The following is a 27687-nucleotide window of genomic DNA, read 5'->3' as shown; positions in this document are numbered from 1 at the left end:
TAACTTGTTACCCCTCCCCCTGTATCTGTAATTCATCTTTATTCAAAACGGGGTACATTTAAAATAGCACCTTTCAGCGGTCTGAATGTGAAACAGTTTACCCTACAGGTTTGAGTAGATTAAACATTGCAGCAGAGTCTCTCCTGAATAGGACTTTCCATTTAGGGTAAGAGGCTGAGAGCCACAGCACTTCCGTCTAGCCCAATCACCCAAGCTGGCCTCGTTTGGGAAGGCAGCGTGGGTGGGAGCGTTTGGGTGGCATACCCCAAAAACCACAGTAATTGGAAGGGAAAAGAGCAAATATCAATTAGTGATTCCTCAGCCAGCTACCAATCTTGGTTTCCAAGGGATTCCACTTTAGTCTTACTTCAGAAGTAGCAGCTTCCCAGGGACCTCCGACAGAAGCTGCACGAATCCACATACATCTTAGTACACTGAACATTTCCCCGGGGAGACTCTTGTTATCTGCCCGGCTTCCCTGGCTCTCTGCCTCCCTGTCAGCCTGTGGGCCTGTCAACCAGAATGCTCCCAGCTTCTCGGGGCTTCCGTGGGAATGCGAGCGGGAAAGGGCTTTGAGAACTGAAGACAGGAAAGTGGTGTTCCTCTGCAGCGCTCTGGGCACCCCTCATTTCCCGGAGCGCCGGGGATGCTAAAATGAGCTTCCCTGCTCCCCCCAGCACCGCCCACTCGGGGGTTTGGGCAAGTGGCTATTTGTTAGCAAATAACGTGTGTGGGGTTGGGGAGCAATAGGTGCGGAAGGCGAGATGTTGAGCGGAGACCCCCCGCCCGGCGACCCCCCGCAGACAGAGCCGCAGGGGGCGGGGAGGGGCGGCAGGGGCTCGAAGGAGCTCGCTCGGCGGGGCGCCTCCCAGGAAGGCGGGGAGGGGAGCGCCTGTTTACCCAGGAGGGCTGTGCTGATAGCACGTTCCTCGAGTTTACTTTGCTTTCCTTGAGTTTATTGTAAAGGGGTAAAGTTTTCGGATCTGTCACGTGACCCTGACAGGTCCTGCCTATGGCGCGGCAGACCACCCACGCCGAGGGCCATGGAACTGCTTAATAGAAACAGGCTTGTAATTGTGAGTCCGCGCCGCACTCCGCCGAAAGCCTCCGGCGGCCCAGCGCGCCGGGGTTTTTACACTTTCCGTTCCTTTTGTAAAGACGGAGGAGGAGGAGGAGAAGACGAAGACGAAGAAAAAGACGACGACAAGGAAGACAAAGAGATCCGCGGCGACAAGACTAGGGGGAGACGAGGGAAGACGGGAAGAAGACGGAGGAGCAGAGGACCAGGAAAGGGGGGCGCGGGGGGGAAAAGGAATTGATGTGAAATCCAAGCGCAGCGTCCGCGCCATCGGCACCCGCGCTCCGGGCAGGGCTTGACGGCCGGCTATGGTGAGTGCAGCCGGCTCGGCCGCCGCCGCCACCTCGCCCTCGCGCGGCGTGCGCCCCGGGAACGCGGGATTGCGGGGACGGGCAGGCGAGCGGGCGGGGCGGGCGGCGCGCCGGGGCCACGGGGCTGGGTGGGCTGCGCCGGCGGGGCTCAGGGGCGCCGGCCCGCGCCTCCAGGCTCGCTCGCTCGCACGCTCCGGGCCCCCGCCCCCCGAGGCCGGCCCCGCGGGGTGGGGAGGGGGCTGTCTGCGGCGGGCCCGGCCGGGGAACGGCTCCGAGGGGAATTCTCACGGAGGGGGTCGCCTGGGATCCCATTTTCACGCTTGAAAGGGTCGCCACCTTGGCTTCCGCTCATCAGCCTGGTGGTGGCTACTGGCTGCCAGCGGAGGCAGAGCGCTGGGGCTGGAGGGCTGGTGCGAAGAGTGACAGCGCCGGGGGGAGGGTGCGGGCCGGGAGCGCGCGCACCCGGGCGAGTTCTCTAGTCTCCCGGGAGCTCGGGGAGGTCTGCCCGAGGGGCTGGGCGTACGCTCTCGCACCCCTACCCAGTGTTCTCGGCACCTGGGCCTGGACTCTGAGTGGGACATCCAGGGCTAGGAGAGAAGTACCTTATCAAAACCCGAAGCGCAAGCATCCTTCTCCCGGTCGCCGTTGGTGGGAATGAGGGCCAAAGGGGCTTTCCTGGGTTCAGGAAGGGGCCACGGGTAGGAGAGGTATGTGTTGACTCTTGCACCCACGGAATTGGGCATTCTGGTGCCTGCCAACCATTAAAGAGGTGGGCGGCTAGCCCGGTGATGAGTTGGCTAAGTAGGGCCTGAGGGGGATCCCTGAGGTGGGCCAGACTGATCCAAATCCATGTAGACCTGGTGCCAACCGTGGGACCACAAGACCTCCAGAGACTGTACCTCGGAGGTGACATATACTGTGTCTTCAGGTATTTAAGTTCCTGCTAAACATGATTCCTACTTGGTGGATGAGCAATAAACTCCAAATTTTCAGATCTCGATTTCCATTACCTAAGAAGAACCATATGGATTGTTGTCTATGGAAGACACCTAGAGACCTCTGTTTTCATAGACATGGGAGAGAAGACTATCTTCTTTCCTTTCTAGCCTTCCTTCCTCTCTAGGGAGGAACCATATGAAAGAACAGGAGCTAATAATAAAAACCCTCTATGGGTGGTTCTAAGTTTTTAATACTTTGATACTGAGGTCTTGAACTCCTACAATAGTCTTTTTCAGCATTTTGTGTGTTCGATTTTTTTTTTTTTTTTTTTTGGCTCCAGTAGTTCAACATGCAATTAATTGCCTCTACAAAGAAAGACAATGCCTTTTGGTGTCACCCTTTGTTACTGTAACTTATTATTTCTGGGTGGTATAAATTGTTGCCTCAGGTGCATTGTGTACCCATGTTGTAAAACAAGGGCTTTCAGTTGTGAGTTTGTGTGTGTTCCAGTTGTCACCCAGCTTCCTTCCACAAGACTGTTTCACAGCCTTTCACCTTTGAGTCTAAGACCTTTTTCTTTTAAAATGTTGAATCAAGGTAGACACCCATGGGCCCATTCTCAATTTGGGGTATTAGCTTCATTTCAAACTCACTGAGAAGTATATCTAATTTCTGGTTATAACCTAGTCATAAAGTAACAAGCTATTTGAATAGGAATTAGCACCATTTGGAATTATTTTGTGACTTTTTAAAAAAATCATCTTCAACTTTCTACAGATAGAAAAACTAATGAGGCAAATCAATATAGATTGAATAGATTAAAATATCTGTCTTCCCTATTTTGTCCTTTCTCTCTCTCTCTCACACACACACCTTTTATTTTCTCCCGCCTCTGCCACAGTGTATAAAGCCCTATTGAGACGTGTAGGCGTGATGTGTAAACCGGATTAGCAGTATGAAAGAAAGACACACAATGAGCTGGAATTGTTTTACTTCCCTTTCATTTCTCATGCCTATATCTCTAATAAATTTGTTGCTCCAGCAGTGGGTCAAAGGGATCATGTTGCTCAGCTTCTTTTTCATGCAAGACCCGATGGCAGAGATCACTGAAATGAATGGTGTGCCTTCTGCCAAATGCAGAGTTTGATATGGATATATTAGATGGGGAGTTAGAGACGAGGAGAGAGATGGATGGAAGAATGTTGGAAGTTTGGGTCTTTCCAGAATACGTCTCTATCTCTTAAAGTAATGTGGCTAAGAAGATATATAGACAAGGGAAGAAATAAATATAAGGGTCAATGCTGTTTTCTTTCAAGTTCATTGTAGACTGAGCATTTTCTCTGCAGTTAGTGACATTCCCAGCAAGAGAATACCAATCGCTTTGGCACCGTAGAAAGTCTTAAGTCCCTTTTCCAAATTAGTATGTGTACCTGGAGTAATAAACATGAAGATTTCAGGGACCTTTTCCGGACATCTCCTTCTACCACCCCCCCCAACCCCCACCAAGCTCACTGCAAGCACACACACACAAAAAAGCCAGTGCTCCTGGGTTTGTGCTGTAGACCCCTCATTTACTCTTTTGTAGAATTGGGAGCAGCTTCCCATTAAAGGAGATCAGGGGTAATTAGCAGCATTATTTTGACAAGTTGGCTAGAGCTGTTCCCTTTCCTCCAGTTCTGGGGAGGGGGAAATACGGGAGGAAACAGAAGGTTGAAGGGAGAAGGGGAGGGGAGTCATTCTTAAGGGGGTTACATTCTGGGGCTGCTGAATTGGTTTTTTCCCTCCCCCTTTTAGACTCATTTTCTACCATCACCTTTAAGCAAATACAAAAGCTGCCAATGAGGAAATAATAAGGCACTCTTAGGGAGCCAAAAAATGGCTTGAATTGAGTCAACTCTTATCCAAGGTACCTGCTTTGAACTGCTCAGGTTCTGGCCCTTCACTCACATCCAGTGCCCTAGGCTCTCCATCCACAAATAGAATATCACTTTAAATCCCCAGTTCTCTCCCCATCACAGCCTCTCCACAGGAATACTTGTGGGACTTAATGTAATGTTTGCAATTCTTTGCATTTGTGGAAAAGAGTATTAAGCTCAGTAGATAAAATTATAACATGGCCCAAAGGTCAAATTACTAGAATACATCTACTCCTTCATTCATTGGTACTGTGCAGATATTAGTTAAATTACATTAGATTTTAAAGACCTAATTAGTTGGATCTGAGAAACCAGTGAAAAGTCAAGTTCCAGCGTGGTTTCTCATTACTCCACCAAGTGCAACTCCCACAGTTTCTTATCACTGGAATGTCCAAACACAAAGGGCAGATGTTTTATTTCAATGTCATCATTGGGATAATCAGATGTCATTTTTGAGATGTGTGTGGTGTGACCATGGTTATTTGAATATTGGAGTAGAGAAAAGATATGAAGGAATCATATTTTAAGAGTCTAAGGAATGTGTTTTGAAAACTACAAATTCCAATGAAGTCTTGGATCATGACAGAGAGACCAAAATGACAATTGATGCATTGAGATGGACTTTACTTGGAAAGGGAAAATGGGACACTCAAGAAAGAGGGCCAGCAACTCCTGCTGGTTGAAAAGGCACCAAGCGTCTCACTTGTTCAGTGCAGAAAGGCCACTAAAGAGATTTTTCCCAGCAGACACCTTTGCAGCCCTGGCTCCTCCTGTCAGCCTCCTCTCAGGTCTGGAGAATCCTGGTTGAAGTTAACAAACCCGGTGTGGCGCAGCGGTGCCCTGCACAGGGCATGCATATTAAAGCCGACAATGCTTACAAATGTAAATAAGGGCAGATTGATTAGGAACAACATTATCGCTGGGAATGTCGAACTCACATGCATCAGCAATGAGGCAAATTGGGGGCAGCCTCAGCCCTGACCACCCAAGTCGAGCAGGCTTTTACACTGGCTCCTCTTCCTTTCTTAAAATGTTACAGAAACAAGGCCAATTAGATCCTCAAAGTAATTCATCTCCGTGTATGAAAAAAGCAGACCACAGGGGAAGCGGCCACTGGGGGTGGGGAGATTAAGATAGCGCTTGTTAGAGCCCAGGCTGGGGATTGCCGTCCTGGAACCCATGGTAGAATTTACAGGCCGAGACTATTGTCTGAGATACTGAAAAGTTAACCTATCAAACAGCGGGTGAGGGGGCTAAGGGAGCTGAACACCCCAGAGATCAGTGTTCAGAACGTTTAGGAATTAAGTCAAACCCAGGGAGATGAACCCGAATGGAAGAGGTTTTGTCAGCGAAATGGTGTACATGTAGCTGCGCGGGGAGTAATAGGAAATTGTTACGTGTGCATAGCTTATCATTTCGTTTTAGAATTCCATAATCTATACTGAAATTGCAATAAAGGAAAAACTAATGTTTTGGTCTAAAACACTATAGAATTTCGTAAAGAAAAACATAGCACCCTGCCTATAGCTACATGGTTACCTCTGCCACACAGCAAGCCTCGTATATAAGACTGACGTGTCTTTTTAGGGGTACCACCCCCAAAACCTTTAAAAATTAATTTCCAGCGGCACGCACAAAACGGTCTGACTTGAAACGTCAGTAGAACCATTCAGTGAAAAAATATATATATATATCACGTATCCCGATATGCTATTTACCAAACATAATAAAGACCAGGATATTGCTCAAAGATTAAGCTTGCTCTCAGTCGAGCCCAATATTCCTGCGATCTTATTTATTAACGTACTGTCATTGGAAATGCACGCTGCTTGTCTTTTCTGAATTTTCGCAACCCTTCCTAGAGCCGCTCACAAAATCACGTGCTCCTTCCGAGTTTTAAGTTTTGACTTCACGCGCTGATCGGGTACTCAGGTCCTCCTCCTGATCTCGTGAACACCGCCTCAGACACTTCTACTGTCTTTGTCTCTTATTCTGCAGGACACCCCATTCAGCCCAGGGTACCGCACGCGTTTCGCCAGTTTGGGATTCAGAGGGCAGGGCCTCCCAGTGAAACCAGGAAGGAGAAAAGGCTAGAGGGAAGGTGGTGAGGCTGGTAGGAAGGGGAGGGAAGGGGAGAGAAGGGGGAGAAAAAAAAAGGGAGGGTGAAAGACGAAGGAGAAAGGAAAGGGGAGATTGAAAGAAGGAGGGAGGGGGGAGCCGCCGAAGAGGAAGTAAGGCGGCGGGGAGGGCTGGCCGACTGGCCCCCTGCGGGAGCCGCGTGGGCCGCCCGGGTGGCCGGCGCGCCGGGCTGCAGTTCCTTTCGGGACGGGGCTGCTGAATGGGAAGGAACGCGAGCGATAAGCTATTGGCCGACCACGAGGAGGCCGCGCAGGCATTGGACGACGTAAGGGGGCCGGACCGCCTTCAGGAATGTACTACGGCGCGTCCGGCACGTCCGTCCGCGCCGGTGGGGCGTGCGCCTCCCTTGGGCTCCCGGGAGCCAGCGCTGGAGACTTGGAGCCCGCCTGGCGCTAGCCGAGCGCATCCAGTTCCCTACCTGCTTGACCAGGGTTGCGCAGGAGTTGGGAGTCCGGAGCTCGGCGCGCGCGGTAGCGGGCGCGCTCGGACAATCGCGCGCGCGCAATAGGCCTCCGGGCCCTTGGAGCGCGCGCCGACTGGGCCTTAGGTCACGTGGTAGCGTGGGCTCCGCCTTCTCCCCCGCTCCACCCCCTTTCCCTCCATCTGGGTTTCTTTCTTTCCTTTCCTTTTCTTTCTGTTTTTTTTTTTTTCAATGAACACACACCGTGTGCATCTTAAAGCCACAATGCCCCATTTCACGGCTTCAGTCGGCTGCTTGCTGCAGGGAGTGCCTCTGCAGTTCAATACTGTTTTTAAAAAAAAAAAAAGTGGCGGTGAGGGGAACCAAATACTAAAATGAGGCAGAATAGAGAGTTTGTGGGTCTGGTCTCTATCTCGGGGAGGAACTTAACTTGCAAAAGAAAAAAAAACTCCAAAAAAAATTTTTTTTTAAATAAAAATCAGAGCCGTGTAGGCAGTTTAATTTGTCTCTGACCCCAGGATCCACCTTAGACTCGCAGGTTTTATGCCCCAACGGGAAGCGAATCCCCCTGATGTCTCGGTGACACTGGCTGCAGTGTCCGGACAAGTGCTCGCAATCGGCGCACAATTTGTTTCAAATGAATCCAGCATCAAAGCCTTTATTCTCCTTTATGTCACGCTACTATTAAATATAACAGGATGCGTACCAGTTTGGGGGGGTAAGGTTTAAAAGATTATTTTTAAATAAACAGGGACTTGTAGTTAATGAAAAGGGGGGAGAGTCCAAATGAATCCAAAATAGGAAAGCTTTTCTCTCTTTCTAAAGAAAACATTTCTGTTTCTCCGGTTGTTAAAAGGATTCTGTTGTTTCTCCTCTACAAACGTCGCATTAAAGATTCAAATAAAAACGCCTCTGCCTCCACGAGACTGCTTCTGTGTCTAGATTCCACGTTTATAAAACACTGACTCCTTCAAACCTGGACTGTGCTGCCGTGGGGTTTAGAGAGGGAAAACGGAGAGGGGGGAGCGAATTTTAAGAAAGGGTGGCTTTTCCCAACGTCCTTACTCTCCTCTTTAACTTTACATTTTGTTTATCTTAATGCGAGGCGTTGTTCCCTGCGAGAGCCCAAGTCTTCTCTTTGGTTATAAAAGAAAAGAGAGAAGGGGAAAAAAAAAAAAATCTGGCACACACTGGCGCACTATCCACCACCCTGTCATTATTGGTGCAGGCCTGGGAATTCAAGCTGGACCTCCCAGTATTTGCTGCAGCTTGAGGCCAAGGTGCCTCTGAAAGGGTTTTCTTTGAAGAAATTTCTGAAATTGTTTAAGCGCTTTAAAAAATATTACATTTCCCCCCGTGTCTATCGCGAGGCAAATACTCGTGTGTGTGTGTGCGCGCGCGCGCGCACGAGCAAAGCATCTTACAAAAAGAAGACACTGTTGAAAAGAAAAGGAATAAGAAAGAAAGGGAGGGGGAGCATTCCTTAATGGAAGTATTGCATGCGAGAAGGTTGGCGCTCTCGGAGGCTCCCCCCGAAGCCCGGGATGCACACACTGGGGTTGCCTACCTGGGTGGTCTCTCTACTTTGGTGAGCTGTTGCTAAGCAGCTAATAATAGTCATGTTTGCTGAGTAATTTCTGCCCTCCGCGAGCCAATCGCGTTGCAGAAACCCAAGCCATCTGACAGCCCCGGGGGCGGGAGCTCCAGCCTTTTTCTCTTTCGCTCGCTCTCTCCCCCTCCACCCCCTCCCCTCCTCCTCCTCTTTCTCCAAATGGAGAGAGTTCTTTTTTTTCTTCTTCCATCTCATCTATTGAATCAAGGAGCTGCTGCGGCCGCTGCCCGCTGCACACACACAGAGCGGAGTCCCCAGGTTCCGGGAGCGAAAGAGGCGCGCTGCACTGGGGCAGAATGGTCCAGCGGGTCAGCGAGGAGCACAAGAAAGCAGAGTCCGGGACCAAGCAGCCACCGAGAAGCCAGCAGCCAGAGCGCAAGCAGCCCGAGCAGCAGCTTCAGGAGCCGCCACCGCCAGCAACAACCGCCGCAACTGCAGCGGCGGCGGCGGCTGCCCCGGCCCGACAGCGCTGAGACCCGCCGGGCGCCCACGGACCCCTCGGCGGCGGCTCTGCCTTTACCCTTCGCGGCCGCTCGGGCTACCCGTGAGACGCCGAAAGAGTCAGCGAGGCCGGCGGGAGCGGCGGGGATTTGCTGGCGCTTTCTGCAGTGAAGGGGTCGCGGCGCGGGGCGGGAGACGGTAGGGGGAGTTGGGGACAGCCAGGAGCGCCGCGCGAGCGACCGAAGGACAGGCTGGCTCCACGCGCCGGCTCTCGCCCTCCGGAGAACTGGATGTGGGCAGCAGCAGCCGCAGAGACCTCGGGACCCCCGCGCAATGTGGCAATGGAAGGCGCAGGGTCTGACTCTCCGGCAGCGGCCGCGGCCGCAGCGGCAGCAGCGCCCGCTGTGTGAGCAGCAGCAGCGGCAGCAGCAGGTCTGTCAACCGGAGCCCCAGCCCGAACTGCCGGCGGCCAGCAGCGTCCTCGCTAGCCGAGCGCCAGGGCGCGCCGGGAGCCCGCAGCGGCGGCAGCAGCGCGCCGAGCCGCCGGGGAAACCTCGGTTCCCGCGGCGGCAACATGGCCTCGGCTGGTAACGCCGCCGAGCTCCAGAACCGCGGCGGCGGCGGCAGCTGCAGCGGGGCCCCGGGCCGGCCGGCCGGTGGCGGGAGGCGCAGGCGGACCGGGGGACTGCGCCGCAACGCCGTGCCGGACTGGGACTATCTGCACCGGCCCAGCTACTGCGACGCCGCCTTCGCTCTGGAGCAGATTTCCAAGGTGCATTTCAGTCTCTCCTCTCCTCCCACTCTCTCTTCCCTCCTCTTCCTCTTTGGAATCGTCCCCGCCACACACACACACACACACACACACACACACACCCCTCCAAGGGGGGAAAAAGACAAGTGGGGATTGAAAAATTCAAACCCTCCCTCCGGTCCTGGGAGGAAAGGGCTGTCGGAGGTCTGCAGGGGGTGGAGATTGTGTGTGTGTGTGTGTGTGTGTGTACGTATGTACGCGCCCTCCCCAGCGTGCCTTTTCCGGAGCACTGGAAAGCGGTCCACAGTGGACCACCTCAAGAGCCGCCGCAGCGCGGCACTGCCCGATGCCCCTAAGCCCCTTCCTCCTGCGCCCCTGCCCCTATTTGCAGCCTAAACCCCTGTAATACTGCCACATTTCTTAACATCTTAGAGGGGGAGGCGGAGTGGAGAGAGGCGGAGAGAGGAGGGGGGGAGGAGGGAGCAGAAATAAAGGTGGTTTCCTTTTTTGGCAGCCGGTTTTGCTTTTGTTGAGCATGAAATCTCTGCTCCCTTAAAAATTATCCTCGGAAGAGGGCATCTCCTCTCTTCTTTTCCAATTTTTGAGCCACTTCTTCTCATAGTTTGCGGGGAAAGGGAAGTTGTAAACAAATTGCCACCTTAAATTCGTGGTGCGGGTCTGCGGAACGGCCGGGTTCATTGTGTTTACGAGGTTCGCTGAAATGTGTGGAATCTGGGGAAGGCAAGCACCCAGACAGGGGCCCGCTGGGGCTGTGGCCAGCGCAGGGGAAACGCCGCCGCCGGGAACAGCCAGCACCCAGTCAGGACCCCCGACTGCGTCGGCCTGGGCTCGTCCCCTGAGCACTCGGCTGCTTTTCGCGTTTAACCAGAAGGGAAGGGAGAGGAGGGAAAGATCCATGTGGCTGCCCTCTTCCGATCACAAATATTGTAAGTTGCAGATGGCTGCCCCATTTCCTAATTCAGCTCACACGGCGTCTCCCAACGCCATGGAAATGCATCGCGAGTGAGCTCCGGCGCCCACGCTCACCACGTGGATCCCAATTTACTACCAAGTCGGGCGGGGGAATCAGAATGGGGGAGTCCGCCATACATTGTTCCCAAAGCGCTCTTGTACCCAGTCCCTGCCCTCGGCGGAGCACCCCGAGAAGGGTGAAGGCTGGGGCAGAACTTGCGGGCAAGGGCGCAGTGGTTTGCTTGTTCTTAAATGGGTTCCATCTCAGGGATTACGCAGCCCCTCCCTTCCCGGACCTGTGTGAATATTTCCTGTATTGAATGGTGTCTCTCCTCACTGCCTCGGCTTCCTCTTGTTCCCGCAGTCCCTCTTCCCAGACCTTAAAGTCACTCGGGGATGCTACGCAGGCTGCGCGTGGGGGCGCCCCTGCTGTGGCTGAGGTGCAGCTCCCACGCTGCAGCCTGACTTTGATTTATGACCAGCCCCCCCCACCCCCACCCACGCCGCTCGCGTTTCCTCTGGCCGACCTGGGTTCCAGCCCGCAGGGCAACCCCCTCCCCCCCCCCCCCCCCGCCCGCCCCCCCATGCCGTCGCGGGTTGCCGGACGGGTGCGCGCAAGCGGGCGTGGACGCGCGGCCCGCGACTCCCGGGCGCTCACTCCTCCCTTCTGCTTCATCCTCAGGGGAAAGCTACTGGCCGGAAAGCGCCGCTGTGGCTGCGAGCGAAGTTTCAAAGACTCTTATTTAAACTGGGTTGTTACATTCAAAAAAACTGCGGCAAGTTCTTGGTTGTAGGCCTCCTCATATTTGGGGCCTTCGCTGTGGGATTAAAGGCAGCTAATCTCGAGACCAACGTGGAGGAGCTGTGGGTGGAAGGTAAGAAACTCCGCGCCCGCCGCGGCGCCCTCTCGTCCCCCCAACCCGGGCCCCCTTCCCTTCCTTCCAATTGATAAAGATATTTGCCAGCATACACCTAGATCCTTTCTGTGAAGAGCGAAAACCCCCTGCCCGCACCAGGGGGAATTGTTTATTGTTTGGGCGCCTGGCCAGGAGCCAGGCCCGTCCGACAAAGGCCGCGCTGTAATCTACTCCGGGAGCTGCGCTTTGCGAGGTGTTGTGGGAGAGAGTGGCGAGGGCGGGCCGGCGGGGGCGCAAGGGGGCCTCTCCGCGGGACAGACCACTCCGCTAGGCCGGGGGGGCCCCCAGGTCCAGCCGCCACCACCGCTCGCCTCCGCCGCGCGCCCAGACGCGGCCGGAGGAAGGCGTTTGCTCTGCCTGCTCGCGTCCTCAGCTTCCTTCCCTCCCCCACCCCCACCCACGGCGTCCAAAGAGAAAGGAGGGTGGGGGCAGAGAGAGGCCACCCCTCTGGCTGGAGGGAGTGTGCGCGCCCCCGGCGGCCGCGGCCGCCGCGCGGAGGGCGGGGGGCGGGAGCAACGCGGGCCTGCGGAGGCGGCGGCGTGTGTGGTCCTGTTTTTGGACAGCTTTCAACTCTTGGGGAAAAAAAACATTTGTCTCAAGGTACAAAAAAAGGGGGGGGGTGGTGTGGGGGAAAAGGAGTTGAAAAAAAACAGTAAAGCACAGACTGGAACGCTTGTTTGCAAAGTAGATTAATGTTTCCTCGCGGGTGGGGGCTTTTAAAATGGAATTATTCTGGGAGAAAGCAGTGTTTTGCAGGCTGAGAGAATTAAAAAAAATGTGTTTTAAAAGAACGCGGGTTTGGAGGGAGGGGCCATGGGAGCTCTGCAAGGGTTCTGCCAGTCTTTTATCCACATTCCTCAATTTGGGGGTTCTTGAAGTCTTTTTTTTTCAAGTGGTTGTAAATTTAAAATAGATCACACATAGACAGAGACGTACGCCGCCACCGCTGACGGAAACATTTTACATTCTTTGTGTAAATCTCTTTGATTCAGGGGTTTTGTTTGGGGCGGGGGAGAGAAGGGGGTTGTTTTTGTTTTGTTTTGTTTTTGGAAAGTAACATTGTTGGTGTTTGGAAACATTTAACCCCTGAACACTACCTAGGTAATCTCTTAAAATCAGATGGGAGAGATGGGTTGAGGTAATTATGTAGATACTTCAAACCGGAATATCGGAGGCATTCCTAGTGATATCTAAGACAAAATTTGGAAGCCTAAGAGTACATGCATAATTGCATAATTGATCCCTCTTCAAAACACTCTTGGAGACCTAGCCTTGGAGAATATTAAATCTTGCCTTGTTTGTGAAGATTCAGCTTTCAGTGTTTTGCAAGCATATGGTGGAGTCTTTAGTTGAGAAGTGACAATTAAAATAATAGTCCAAATAATTAAGACCAGAAAACATTCTTGCCTTAAGTAGCTTGGTAATGAATACAACAGTGTTCTTTGGATTGAATCCATGGGGTAATTTACCTCAACTCAGGGCCTCATTGTCATTAGTAGATAAAAGAAGGATTTTATTAAGCATATATAATGTCTTAACAGCAAGTTTACTGTGCATCTATAATGGTCCTAGCACGGTGCTGGGCACTGAAGGGACACTGAAGATATGAGACACTCCCTGTGCACAAATTCACACACTTAAAACTATTAGAGTTGAATGTCAGACTTGCATTAAATTTGAAACTTAAATGGCAAAAGAAAAAACCTTCCATGGAGGTGGTGAGGCAAATTAGGGCAACCTAGAGCAGAGGAGGGAGGGAGTTCTAAGCAGAAGCTCAGAAAAGGGGTCAAAGGCCCAAGCTGAGTGGACAGCAGCAGTGGGAGGCCCCCTGTGGGGCAGGGATAGGGTGCAATAGCTCTTTGGGGCCCTGGACCATTTAGAAATGATGTGATTGGCTAGACTGTGAGCAGCTGCCCCAGGTTCTAGGGCAGAGCAAGAGATGAGTAAATTTCCCTTTCTGCTACTTGGACCAACAAATTTGTTGGGTGTCTATGATGATGACAAAAGACCATATCTTGTTGCTTTGAGCAAGACTTGCCAGTAGATTTTTAATAAGTTTATAGACAACTAACTTATTTGTGTGTGTGTGTGTGTGTGTGTGTGTGTGTTAGTCCAGCTCAATTGTGTCCAATTCTTTGTGACCTCATGGACTGTAGCCCACCAGGCTCCTCTGTCCATGGAATTCTCCAAGCAAGAATACTGGAGTGGGTAGCCACTCCCTTCTCCAGGGCATCTTCCCAACCCAGGATCAAACCCAGGTCTCCTGCATTGTAGGCAGATTCTTTAGCATCTGAGCCACCAGGGAAGCCCCCATTTATTTGTATAACATTGTACAAATATTTTTAGAAGTAACTATGTTTGTGCATTACATAACTCATTTCAAGTCCTGGGAGAAGAAACATGCTGAGGCTCTAGCTTAGTGATAGAGTGCTGGGAAATGACACACCTGAGATAAGACTCATTGTGCCTACTTTGGACCTCTGAGCTATTTCTTTCCCATTCTGTTTTGGCAGTTTCAGTGTGGTCACTGATTCTTTGGCCAGATACTCCATACTATCACTTGTTAAACAACTACCCTTACCATTTATATTATCACATGCCTTACCACTCAGTAAAGTAGCTATCTATTATCTTTATTTTTATAACCTGATAGCCTTTGTAACATTTTTTTTTACTAGATGATTGAATTATTGTCCTATTTTGTATGTGAGAAATTATGGATCCTCTGTGTCTCCGTGTCCACCCTGCCTACTGGTGACTTAAGTCAGCCTGATCTGTTGCCTTGACCTTGATTTGCCATTCCTTCATTCCATCCTCTCTTCCCCTGTAGAAGAAGCAACAGTTGCAAAAGTGTAAATAAACCCAACCAAGGAGGCCACCATACCATTTTATAATTTTAATTTAAATTCAAAGTAGAGGTAACAATGAGGAAGTCTTGTTTGTGACATAGTGAGCTTAATGTTTATATCAACAGCAAATAATGGAATTATTTGCTTTTCAGAGTAAGAATTCTCTGTTATCCTAAACTTTAGTAGAGTAAAATGAGAAGTAACTTGGAATGTAGGTTAATTTGCACTTTAGTGTCTTAGGTACATTCTTCATCACTATCAGCAAAGAAACCTGTTAGATAGTCATTTCTTAATAGAGACTGCAGATATTCTGGACATAAACAAGGGTGCTTGCTAAACCAAGTGAATGGAGGTCGCATATTTTCTTAGTTAAAAAGCAACAGAAGAAAGCATAAGAGATTTCAAGGGGAGACAGTGCTGAGGAACAATTTATAAAATGTTATTTCTTCTGTTGATAAAAATTGACGTGTATATGCAAAAGCAACTATACATCTGTACACAGGTACATTAATATCTCGGTAAGATTGATTTATAGATAATGTATTAATATCTTCACTTGCCTTTATATCTGTGTATACACATAGACTTACTACAAGTATCCTCATATCTGCCAAAATAATGTTATCTTTTTAATATAGTCAGCAAATTAAAGGGATCCACTTGATAGGCTGTATCTTTGATTTGGCTTTCATGCTTTGTTTAACATGCTGAGGAAACATGGCTTTATAAAGACAGTTTGAATACATTGGCCACAATGTGCAGCCAATATAATCTAGATAAGGAAGATGTTTTTTATGGCATTGGTGATAAGAATTCTTTGATTCTGCAGTTACAGTGTTCATACAATGATTGCTTTTTAAGAAACTGTCAATATACATTAGGTGCTAGCTTGGGTCTTAGGGTTATAGTATTTGCAAGTAAAAAAATTTCAAATCTAGATTGCTTGTGAATGGAGTCCTGAGGGTGGGTGAAATAATATGTGGAATGTTTCAGTAACACCAGCCAGTGGCAGCAAGGTCAGGGAGAGAGTGTTACTTAAAAATACTCATTCAGCACATGTTCTCAGTGACTGCTCTGTGTCAGGTACTGCCTGAAGCTCCAGAGTGATGTTGGTGAAAGACCCTCATCCCTGTCCTCAGGGGACTTCCGCCCCGCAGACACACAGACCAGTGGCAGGATAGCAGGGGCACCTTGTTGGATAGCCCTGAGGAAGGGGGCCTGAGTCAGGGGCAGGGCTGGTGGTGGGGCATTCCAGGTCAAAGGAACAGCATGGGCAAAGGCTCAGAGGACGGGGGTGTGGTCTCTGGGAGAACTTCCAGTGCTTACCATTGGTTGGGACCTCAGGTTTGAGGTGGGACACCTTGAGTCTTGGAAGGTCCAGCTATGTAGCAGGAAGGTCTCTGATGTGTTCAGGGTGTTTGGCAGGTGGTGTCAGCGGGGACTTGCCAGATCTTCCTTTAGCCATTCTTTGCCTGCCTTAAGGTTTACACTAGTGTATTTGGCCTCCGGCTCCCTCCTTGGTACCAGAGAGCTTCCCCAGGATCTCACAGAAGGGAAATGCTTTCTTTTTAATCTTGCCGATTTCTCTGTTGGTTTTGCATTTTTGCTTAGTGCTTTTATCCTTCTGCCTCACTTAGTATCTACCCCTCCACTCCAACCCTCTCTGAGACATGAGTTTGTTGTCATGATTCTCCAGTGATAGAACATTCATTTATCTTTTTGAGCTTTTTGTTTTTTTCTTTAAACATTGCCTCCTTTACTGCAAAAGATAACAGCCTTGAAATGAATCCACATTGTCTTGTGTTTGGTTATTAACATCTCTGGAGGCCGGCATCAAAAGAGGACACAAGTTATAACTTGGTTTTTTCTTAAGGCACATGGCCTTTTTTTTTTTTTTTTAATGCTTGCTTGGTATTTCTAAGTGCTCTAGAGTTTGTAGTTGCTGGCATAAGCCTTCAGTGCTCTTGGCTGTTTTTGGCTCTAACTTAGGCAGTTAGAGGAGATAATTGAGCTTCACCTTTTCAGTTTGGAACGATGTTTCTCACTATTGACATTTGGGGCTGGATGATTCTCTGTTGGGGGAGCTGTCCTGTACACTGAGGTATGTTTAATAGTATCCTTGGATTTTACCTACTAGATGCTGGTAGCACTCTCCTGGATGTGATAATTGTGTTTCTATTCATTGTCAAATGTGGGGGTGGGGGTTGCAAAATTGCCCCAATTGAGAACCAGTGGTTTAGATAATAGGTAATAGATTGCAGTTAGAAGACGGATGTTGTGCAGATGGAAGGCTTTTATTACACTGCTAAAGCATTGCCGTAAATGTGAAAGCTTTAAGATAACTCTCCCTCCCCATCCCTATATTTACTGACCCAGGTTCTAACTTTTTTCATGCAAATAATTTAAATTTTTGATTATCCTTAGAATTATATTAAGTAGCAAGTAAAAACATCATGAAAACTTGAGAATAGGTGGGGATAGGCCATAGAAGAAGGGAGAAGTGTTATATTTGGATACATTTTTTTTTTCCTTTTCCTTTGGGTAACTTAATTTTGCAGATAGACCTCACTGGATTTCCAACACAGTAGACTAAAGGTTTTAAGCATGAATGTGACTTTACAAAAAGCAACAAAAGACACCACTGGACTTTGCTTATACAGCAATAACAGCTCCTTTCCAAAGCCCACATAGTACATGGGCTCTTGATGATCCAGTTCTCCTCCAGATGTTCCTGCCACACACCGCTTGTTGCCAGGTGCTCTTGTGCAGCAGAACCAAAGAAACAACGAGGGACTGAAGCCCGTCTGCCAGACAGGCGGTGCACAGGCTCTGCTCTTACTGCCCTCTCCAAGGTTATCAGCCAGTTTCTGGTTTCTGGAGCCGTCAGTTTGGGGGTTTTGGCATTTCACAAAGGAGAGAAAGAAAAAGGCAACAGCTTCTTTCTGCTCCTTGGTCCCCTAGGCACTTTTAAAATGAAGACTACGTGTTTTAGATAGTTGTTTGATTCTGACAGTGGGCACATACAGGTGGAAGCAATTGTGCCATAGCTTTCATATCTGGAGAAAAACATCAAAAAATAAATGCCCAACAATAAGTGCTTTAAAAATAACAGATAGCCTCAGATGCCATCTTCCTATGGCAGCTGACCCTCTAAATCCTTATATCTCTTTGGTGCCTGCCACTCTTGACCCTCTGACAAGTTTAGAGGTCAGGTTGGGCGATGGAGTGTTTCAGATATGTGGAACGCTGCTTGGAGGTTCCAGAAGATGACAGCTTCCAGATGTATGAACCGCCAGATCAGTTTGTTTGGATTATGCTCCACAGCTGATGGCGAGATTAACGCTGGCTGGACAAGCTATGGGAGATTTGTCTGGTTTCCACAATGCCATGTTTATATTTCATTGGGATTTCTCCTTCAAAGCTGACCTCCCCATGACCCCTGCAGCTCTGTCCACTCAGGCTGAGCTGTAACTTGTCTGCCCTCCTTCTCTTATTGGGGGGGGGGGGGTCACAGTTAAGCAGTGGAAGGGGCTGTTTATATGGCTGCCCCCCTACTTTGTTCACACCAGTAGGACTGAATCTGCCCAGATTTAACTCCTGAAGAGTAATCTATTCAACTGGTTGAGAAGAGGGGAGTGTTTTAAGCTTTTTTTTTGCTTTTAAAACAAGTATGGAAATAGTTTAAATTATTTGAAAGGAGACCAGATTTAATAGAAGCCATTTCGCAAAAATACACTATTTTAACTTAGCACTATTTTAAAAAAAGGTTGAGAGAATTGTAGCTATGTGAGACTTCCCTAAATAATTGCCATACTTGAATGATTCTATTATTAAAATACTGTTATTTGCTTTGCTGCTCATCAGTTCCCAGAACCTTTTCTCCATCCTTCTTCCCCTCTCCTCCATCACCTGTATCCATCCCTTTGCCCTTCTGCCCTCCTCTCTTCTCTCTCCCTCCCACCTGCCTGTCTTCCCACCTATTCATAAACTGCCCAAATCCAATCCTAGTGGCTCTCTGGAATTACTAGTGTGAAATCTGAAATGGTAGTAAATCTGGTTAGTCACAAACTGACAGGAAGGAATTAGAAAATGTATTGTTTCAAATCAGCTGTGGGAGATACTAGATGCAGAGCTACCATCTGCATCCTTAGGGTTCTTAGGTTGTATGAGGGTTGGTTTCAAGACTGTTTCTTTGATGGGGTCTTATCAGTAGATGTGCTTCTCCTATTGAAGAGTCATGGCATTTTAATGAGCTTTTGAGGTAACTTTAGAGTCCACTGATGTGTGGACTATGAAACAAGTCCTAGTCCCCTGTGCTTAATGTGCCATATGAATGTGAAGAATTGGGCCCCATAGTGTTTCTGAGATGGTAAGTGAAACATACACCATGACATTCCAGCCCAGGTCCTCCACCTTCAGGTGTTCCCTGGGTGGAACTCTCTCATCAGAACCAAAGGTAGCATGGAGCCTGGATAGAGGTGGAAGAGGACAGGTGGAAACATTTTGGCTGATGCCACAGCATTAGATGGTCTGTCCTCATGAGAAATCTCAGTTGACATCCCGGAATGCAGACAACTCTGCTCATGAAGGCATTTCTGGCAGCCCAGAAAGAGGAAGCTCCTTGGGATTTCCTTGGTGGAAACCTATCTCAAATACCTAGTCATCATCAGGGTCACCAAAATATAAGCATTTTTATTACTCTTTGCTTCTAAACTCTGCATTTAGGAGCTTTATGGTAATACTTTTTAGATTTTTTTTTCCTCTTAATTGGATATAGGGTTGTTATTTCCTTCACTACAATATCTCAGTTTTTCTCCATATGTCTTTACGTTTGACAGAAATAACTAGTCTTTCAAAACAGTAGAATGCTGCCATTGAGGAACTGCTTGACTGTTGAGAGTTTTAGGAGTTCTATTTACAGAAAGATGCCTCCTGTCCTCAGTCCCTTCAAGACTGTGACCATTTTGTTGTATTGGGGGCTTAGAGCATAGTTGGAAAAACAGCTGTCATGTGTTAAGGAAACTCGTTGGTGGGCAGTCAGGTACCTGCTAATGAGTGACAAGTTTGTTGTTGGAGAGATTTATAATGTGGAGGCAGGGCCTTATTTCTAATCCAGAAACCCAGGTGTGAGTAGGCCCAAATGATCCACACTGCATGTGGGTCCCAGAACACCACTGGCCATGGAGGCAAGGCTAGTGAGAAGCAAGCCTCCATACCGCAGCACAAGCTTTATCTGTTATAGTTAAAATAAATGAAAAAACAGGAGACTTCCGCAATTTAGCAACCAAGATAGTCTTCAGTTATTGATGAAGCATATATGAAAGTAAACAAAAGGAGCTGGAAGTGGGCTTTGTTAAGTCAATGTGCATGACTTTTTTTTTCCTTTTAAACCATTGCTTAAGGGCTTCTGGCCCCTAGCTCAGGAATCCTGCCCAAAAATGCCAGATGTATTACACAGTCAAGTACTGCAATGTAAACAGTCCTCTGTGCCATGAGACAGGGTGGTCCACCTCCTATTCAAGAACAGCAAGAGACTGAGAGGGAATGAGAGGGGTAAGCCTTCTGCAGCGAGCACAGTAGTGATCCCATCATTTGTATTTTTAGCTGCATAGTCAAGATTTGAAACTACAAAAAACCCAGATGAGTTAATACTTTGGACTAGTAAGGAAAAGCAACTTGAATTGGGATGCCAAAGAGAGAAAGATGTGGCTTGGATAATGTTGCTTCATTGGGTCAGATATATTTATATAAAGTTGAACAGAATGGTGGGATGAGCTGATAGGAAGAAAGCTATTGTCTTCATAGCAGCATCCTCAAGCTACTATGAGCCTTCCCCTTATTATCTGCTGCAAGGAAAAGCCAGCTTCTTTCACAGTCCCTTTATACTGGTTGGTACACCTTCTGTGTGTGAACCTAAGATTTATCACAAGACTGCCCTGGTCTTTTGTAGCCAGGGTGGGGGTGGGATAACCCAGGTGACACTGCAAAATGAATGACCTTCCAGTTTGCTCCCAATTTCTAAATTTAAATAAAGAATTTGCTAATTAAGATCATTTGGAGGTGAGAAAGCAAGCACTTGGGGCCATCCCTTCTGTAGAATGTATCTTATGTGCTGTGGGCAGTTCAAGGAAATTGAAATGGCTAGACAGATCTGCATACCCAAATAATCAAATACTAAGCAGTGCTTACAGTGACTAGACTCAGTGTTTTTAAAAACGAATCGGAAAGTGTTCTGTGAGTTAGGAGGAAATGGGGTTTCAGCTTGGACTTCGGGAATTGTTAAAACAACCTATGATAATATTACCTTTATTTAATAAATCGGTTCTGTAGAATGATCTGAGAAAATTGCTTTAAGAAACATTGATGATAAAAAGAGGAACTTTGAGATTAAGGAGAATGTAGGCTTTTTGACTCTATCCTGCCCTCCTCCCGCCCTCCCTTCCCAACCACTTTTTTTCTTTTTTCTTTCTCTGAATTCTCCCATCTTCCCCACCCCCATTCCCTCCCTTGATTTCCTTTGCTCCTGCAGTGGCAAAACCAGAAAATCTCACAAAAATAGATGTAAGTATCACACAGTATCTTTTTAAATAGAAATTTTTTGAAACATAAGAATTTTCCCAAACTACTTTTAAGACATTCTTCGTCTTACCTGATTTTCCCCCTTGAGAATCATACAGTGTTGTAATAAATTAAAAAAAATGATACCATCATTTTAATCCACACATGATCCAGAAAAGAGCTGCACATGTTTAATACCTTGCTTAATTGCAAACAAAGCTTGCAATTTGAGAGAATTGGGATTAGGGCTAAATATCTATTAACTGCTCTTTCTAGAGATTTGAGGGATAGGATGACCCTTTTTTTTTTTTCTTTTTTTTTTTTTTAAATAGGCTACAGTTTCACATGGCTTCCAAAAGAAATCTCTCTCCCTTTTTGTTTCCCACACCAATTGATTTATCATTTTGCTTGCAAGCAGATCCAGAATGTTAGGGCAAGAACACACTCACTTTTTTCTCGTAACTTTTTTGTTGCGGACCGAAACCAGTTGACTTGAATAAATTTTTCTGAGGCCTGAATGTAGCCAGCAACGTGGAAAAATCTTGCCATTCAGGGCCGTCTGAATGTACATTTCAGCCACACAGTAAGCTGCATTGGTAGGCACTGGACTGCTAAATACAACCATTTTTCGCAGCAGCGAGTTAGACAGGTGATTAGCATAATTAGCACCGAGCAGCTATACATATGGTAATGCTGAGTGTGTAAATGCCAGCTGCGGTGTAAAATTTATGTCAGGGGTCGGCAGGGCTGTGCGAAAGTATTGTGTTCCAGCTGCAGGTCAGGGCCGCCAAAGCTTACCTCCTTTTCTCTTGTTGGTGAATACACCAAACAGAAGAGAAAGACAGAAATATAACAGATACGGCTTTGATGGAACAGCCTGGTTCTGTGCAAGAATGACTGTTCTATAAAACACACGCACACACTCACACACACTTGCAGAAATCCCATTACTTTCTCTACAAATTGTGTTTACTTCATGCAGGGTCCACATGAGTGGTGGCGGCCAGAATGGGAGGCTTGGGTAGGTGAATGGGCCAAATGATGTCAAGGGAGGAAAACTTTTCTGTCGGTGAAAATGTTTAAAAGGAGTTTGAGAGTTGTGCTCTTGGTTTTGTCCCCATCCTCTTGTTTCCCCTGGCTTGCCCCCCCCCTCATTCCATCCACAACTTGTGTCCGTGGTGTTTTCCTTCAGATTAAATGGGGAAGCTCCCCTCCTCCCTGGGAGAGCTAGTGCAAGCATCTCTAGAAGAATGAGAATTGACCACCATGGAGGTGTTTGTTCACCTTGAACATAGTAAGGGTCCAACACTCTCTCTTCCCAAACTGCTTGACTGGTTTTAGCAAAGGGCCCTTGTGTTTTATGGTAGCTATGCTCACTGACATTCCACCTACTGCCACTGGGAGACCCATGAAATTCTTTATGGATAGGAAAAGAATCGGGTAGGTTTCTTATTTTAAAAAGGAGACAGTCTTCAGTAGCTCATGGCCTTCGAAATGTACCACAAGGGAATTTATTACTAAGAGGAGTTGAGGCAGTTTTGCCCTGGAAGCATTTTTTCTGCCACCTCCTTCCCAGCCCCACTTTTCAGTTGGTGGCTGTAGGGAGTGGTGGTGGTGGTGGCAGAATGTAGTTCACACCAGCTGACCTAGTGATGAAACTTCCTCACAGCACCAGGGGGTCCTTATGCATCGGGCCCCTAATCCAGCTAATCCTGACGGCAACACAGTCATGAAAGTGGCCCCCAGTGACGTGCGTCTCCCCACACAGATGCAAGAGGGAAGGGTCAGTGCAGGAGATGGAATTCCACAGGGGCCAGGGAGCCTGTGTGCGAAGGTGGGGATTCACATCATCTCCCCCACCCCAAGCTGCTCAAGTAGGAGGCTAGTGAAAAGAAGCTCAGGCTGGATAATGGCAAGGAGACTGTTCAGAGCAGAGAGGTGATGTCAGCCTCACAGAAGCCCGGGAGAAGGGAACTGGGGTTAATGTTATGCAACAGCCTGAATGCTAGATAGAGAGCCTGCAGCTTTGCAAAGGCATTCAGTTTTGTTGTTGTTCAGTTGCTTTGTATTTTTATTTTTTTAAATGAAGACAGGAGGAGGACTTAAACTGAGAACTTAGAACTTGATAACAACAGGCTGTCTTGGATTCTTCTTCCTGGTCCAGCATTGCCTCTGAGCAAACATGCCACGCTGTGTCAGACCCTCCTGGGCTTGCTCAGCTCCTGCAGAAGGACAGGACTGGGCTTTACATCTGCCTGCAGTAGCATTTGAGCAGTCGGGGGAAATCACTGTAGGGCCTGGGACAGTTTACAGCTGGGCAAGTATGCACTTAGAGCCAAGCTCCACTCTGCCACATTCTGCTGGAAGCCAAGGACATCTTGAGCTCTGCAGGCTTGACTTCACTCGGCCCCTCTTAGGTGGGGTTGACTGCAGCCCTCATTTGCCGCAGCAGCAAGCGACCAGTGAAAAATGGGCCTCCTGACAGACGCAGTGTCATCTTGGGAATTGGTGGCCCTGTAAGAAATCCCGGGTGGGGGGGTGGGGCAGTGCAGGCAGCAGGTCCAGTGTGGGCAGAGCGCTGGGCTGACCTGATCGTGTCCGACAGGGCGAGCGGGCGGCTTCAGGAAAGCCATTCAGAGGAAGCAGCCCGGGTGGGAACAGATGGCACCACAAACAGCTGGTGTGGGGGCCAGTAGTAGGCGCATGCTCAGAGCTGCTGCTACCACAGCACTTGGCCCTCCTCGTCCCCCCACGCAGTCCCTGGGGAGGCGTTGCAATGTGTCTGTCCGGCTCTTGTCTTGTTTTTGCTGTTTTCATGGCACTGGGCTCTGTTCATGAAGACAGATTCTCTTTGGGCTATATGACTGTAGCATTTTCCCATGGCAATACCCAAGGGCACAATCCCACCAGGAGGAAAAAAAAAGCAGCCTAGAAGCTTAAGCAGCATTTGGCTAGTCATGAATAAAAGAGATGGGTAGAAGAGTGACTGAAACTCACAGCCCAGAAGTTTTCAGCCCATTGCGCAAATTACTGAATCTTCATTTTTTTCCAGTTTAGAAAATGAGCTGGTGCTAATAATTTTACAGTTACACTCTTTTAGAGATTTGTACTTTTTCATGCTCACAATTACCAATTGCAAGATTGAAAAGAGGACCTGAAGCAACTAAAGGGGGAAAAAAAAATCTGTCTAGAGGCTGTTAGATAATTCATGGGATTAATCAAATGCAAATGCCCCACTTGCATATACACAGACCCCATTTTCCTAATTGGACTCTGAGTGGGTACTTTTCAGGCTGAAAGGGTCATTTGTTTTGACTGATTGACTTTTGAGGCTTTGGGGAGAATTAATATCTTATACAGATGACTGCCTGTTCCCAAGGCTCTGTATTGAGGCTGTTCATTCATTTATTCATCAGACACACTGAGTGTGAGCCGAGGTGAGTGGGCAGCGGACAGTTCCTCCCTGAAAGGACTTGGAATTTATTGGGAAAAATACTTTGGTTGGTCCTTCAGAACATCTTTATGTGACTTACAATACGCTTTTGGCAAAAGCTTTTTGCATGAATGCCACAGATGTTTATTAAGCTCTGTTCGAAAGGCTGTGCTGAGGAAGGATCCAGCAGAACATCACAGGGAATGTCTGATGTCTGCCATGGACTGGAAGGGCACTGACCCAGAGGTATGGACCCCTGAGCAGAAGGGTTTCCCACCTATCTAATGGCCCTTCTTCACCTGGGAAAATTATACTTAGTTGAATTTGGGGAGGAAGGATCAGCCTAACTTGATCAAGAACTTTTTTGCAGAAGTGATCCTTTATACACCACTTCTTTGAAAGAACTGGTTTAAGCCTCTGGTTGCTGAAAAATGAAATGGTAGACTTTGTAGGTCAGGGTGCCCTCATCACTCTGCTCCTCTAAGACAGCCCCTCTGGGGACCACAGGAAAATGGGGCCTGTTCACTGCTGCCCTTGGAGTCCTATGGAAAAAAAGACTATCTCCTTGATGGTGGTAAAAAATCTGAGAGGTAACATTGCTGTCCTTTAAATAAAGATAGCAATCATTCGTCCTGTGTAATTCTAAAAGCTCTATTGGTGGTCTGGTATGTGGAATTGGGCACTCCTGAACTCATGTCCTCGGTTGGTGCACAGAAGCCCCGAGGTTTGCAGGGCAGTTGGTTAAAGGTTGACTCCACCGTTGCTGTCAGCTGGGAACCTTGGGCAAGTCACCCAAACTCTGCAGCTGTGTTTCCTGCTCTGTAAAGGATGGGTGACAATATATGCCCTTCAGTAGACAGACTGATGAATGGAGGCCTGCTCAGCTCCTGGTTAAGGGTTTGGGAAACTCCACCTAATTGTCAGTCTTCACACCATCCTGTGAGGTCAGTAGTGTCATTTTTACCCCACATTACAGAGAAGGTTACTGAGACTCAACCATATCCCAAACCAGCTCCTCAAGTGGCAAGGCTGGGACTCAGAACCCAGGTCTTCTGATCTCTGTTCCTATTGCCTATCCATCTACCTTGCTCCAGCTTGATGGGGTGGGTAGCGCTAAGCAGAGAAGAAATGGCAGCCTGCTCCAGCATTCTTGCCTGGGAAATCCCATGGACAGAGGAGCCTGGCAGGCTACAGTCCATGGGGTCACAAAGAGTCAGACACGACTTAGCAACTAAGCATAGCACAGCACTAAGCAAAATGTTTAAAGATAAGTAAATAATGAGTGTTGAAGGGCTTTGCAAATGGAAAGCACCACACGCATATAAATTTTATTTTGTGTCCCAGGATCCTCAGTATCAGTTTTCCTGAGTCTTATTCAAAAAGCTCAGTTGTTATTTTGTTGCTTTGTCTGTTGAGTTTAGGAGAAGGAAAAATTATGAGAGGCCTTCAGACTATGATAGAGGTGCATAATATTCTTGCATTGAGTTTATTTTTAATTCAGGTGCCTATCAAGTAGCTTTCGTATTTTTCTCTTTTTGTCGCATGGGAATCGTAATTTTATATGTTCTGTGCAGAAGGATTAAGAAACAGATAAACCCCCCCAAAGGGAAGCAGGTAAACATTATTCATAAACCACCACATGGTAATAACCATGTTTACATGGTTGTATCCCCACATCTATATCACAAATGATGGATCTTATGGGTCATTCTGCTCAGTAGTCAAAAATGACTACGCAGTATTGCACAAATATGAGATTATTTTTTAAGTAATAATGAAGGGCATTGACCTTGACGATGGTAAAGAGAAGGGAGCAAAACATTTCCCCCATACCACACCTGTAATTTCAGTCACCTGAAATGGCTTCCTGAGACCACAGCTTCACACTTGTGCATGCTGATGAAGATAGTAAGACAAGGAACATCTCGGGGACTGTCACTGAACTGTGATTTTAGGGTAGGCATGTGCTAGAGGAGCAAAAGTCAGTAAGTCCATAAAACTGCCCTGTCCAAAGGGGTTTCTGTTTCTGGTAGCTTCTTCCAGAGTGCCTTGACTGAATACTAATGTAAGACCATATGAATGCTGCACGGTTTATGACACAGGTTCACCCGAGAAGGAGCTCAGTCTACCAGTGCAACCAAGTGAGTGATTAGGTCATGGTCTTACCAAACTCCAGCCACTCTTGCCTTCTTTCTCTCCCTGCGGCAAGGCAAACCTGAGGACTTTGTGATTGCTGGTTCTTCTGGCCAGAATGCTGTTCCCCCAGCTCTTCCACATCAACATCAGCATTTCTTCCTTCTAGGTCTTCCCTGGCAACTCCATCTGAATTGGCCCTTCCCCTGCTCTCCACCACCCAGTAACTCACATGGCATCTCCATCTTGATTTCCTCCTTGGTACTTGTCATGCCATGAAGCTACCACATCGGTTTGCTTGTGTACTGCCTGTTTGCTTCACTGGCCAGAGAGCCTCTTGGAATTGTCTTAGCCTCCACACACCCCAGTGTGTAGCACATAGCACTTGACCCCTCAAATGTTTACTGGCTGAATGATTTATGGTACAACTATTTATCAGAGCAAGTGGGTATCAACTTTTAAAAAAGTTACTGAATAGTTTTTCAAAAACATTCATATTTGTTTGTGTAAGATGAAGTATTAAGTAAAATATGGTCACATAATATGGAAAAATAATTTAACAGTACTCAAAAGTAGGACATAGCATAGCCGGTTGAGAAAACTTTAGAATTCAGAGTCCTTCACCTCTAGTTGGTAAATCTGCCAATGATAATAGTCTTGGTTAAAACTGGTTGTTGCATTAACAAAATACTCATATTTATCACTAGAGCAAAGAGGTGGACAAGCAAAAGGTTTTTAAGCCTATAGATATGACAAATACACCCCTTTATTAAAATGTAAGTGTTAAATATACATCTTAAAAATTCTGAAAAGATGATGTTATATAATTCCTATCTTGTAGGAAATAGCATCATTTCTGAAACCAACTGTGATAAATGATCCACTATGAGGTTGGTCTAGAAGAGTTTTAAGTTCTTAGCAGCATGACTCTTGCATTTGATTTTTATTTTCGTGCGCACTCCTCTCAGGGCATCACCGTATTGGTTATAGTTACAGGCAGCTTCTTGGCCTGGGTGATGGGGGTGGGGGGAAGTGGAATGTCTGTGGTCCTGCTTTGATGTTGTTTGTTTTTACCGCGTGGTTTTAACTCAGGTGACATTTTAAACTTCAGTAAAGGTAAAGCAAGTACTACAACTTTGTAAACAGAATGAGAAATCATGTACTATGCCAGTGTTTAAGGAGGCAGGTAGAAATATAAATGATTGATATGTGTGGGG

At 47.7% G+C, this 27687-nt stretch overlaps 1 protein-coding gene across 5 annotated transcripts in view; it reads left to right on the top strand.

Annotated features, from left to right (window-relative positions):
- Positions 1 to 1014: 1014 nt before the first annotated feature.
- The window catches only part of PTCH1 (patched 1), a 69426-nt gene continuing 42753 nt past the window's right edge, over positions 1015 to 27687 (top strand). For 2 of the 5 annotated variants that reach the window (XM_025282000.2, XM_025281999.2), the window contains exons 1-2: positions 9423 to 9629; positions 11263 to 11455. In XM_025282000.2, coding sequence (XP_025137785.1) covers positions 9432 to 9629; positions 11263 to 11455 — 391 coding nt within the window. In that variant the 5' untranslated portion in view covers positions 9423 to 9431. Of the gene's footprint in view, positions 1390 to 9422; positions 9630 to 10105; positions 10556 to 11262; positions 11456 to 11954; positions 12098 to 27687 lie in introns of those variants that run through there. The other 3 variants (XM_025282001.2, XM_025282003.2, XM_025282004.2) reach the window with 3 other exon arrangements.

This window comes from Bubalus bubalis, chromosome 3 (assembly GCF_019923935.1).
Source record: "Bubalus bubalis isolate 160015118507 breed Murrah chromosome 3, NDDB_SH_1, whole genome shotgun sequence".
NCBI classification, from domain to species: Eukaryota; Metazoa; Chordata; class Mammalia; order Artiodactyla; family Bovidae; genus Bubalus; species Bubalus bubalis.
Note: the sequence above shows the minus strand (reverse complement) of the source record. Positions and strands in the feature narration are given on the sequence as shown.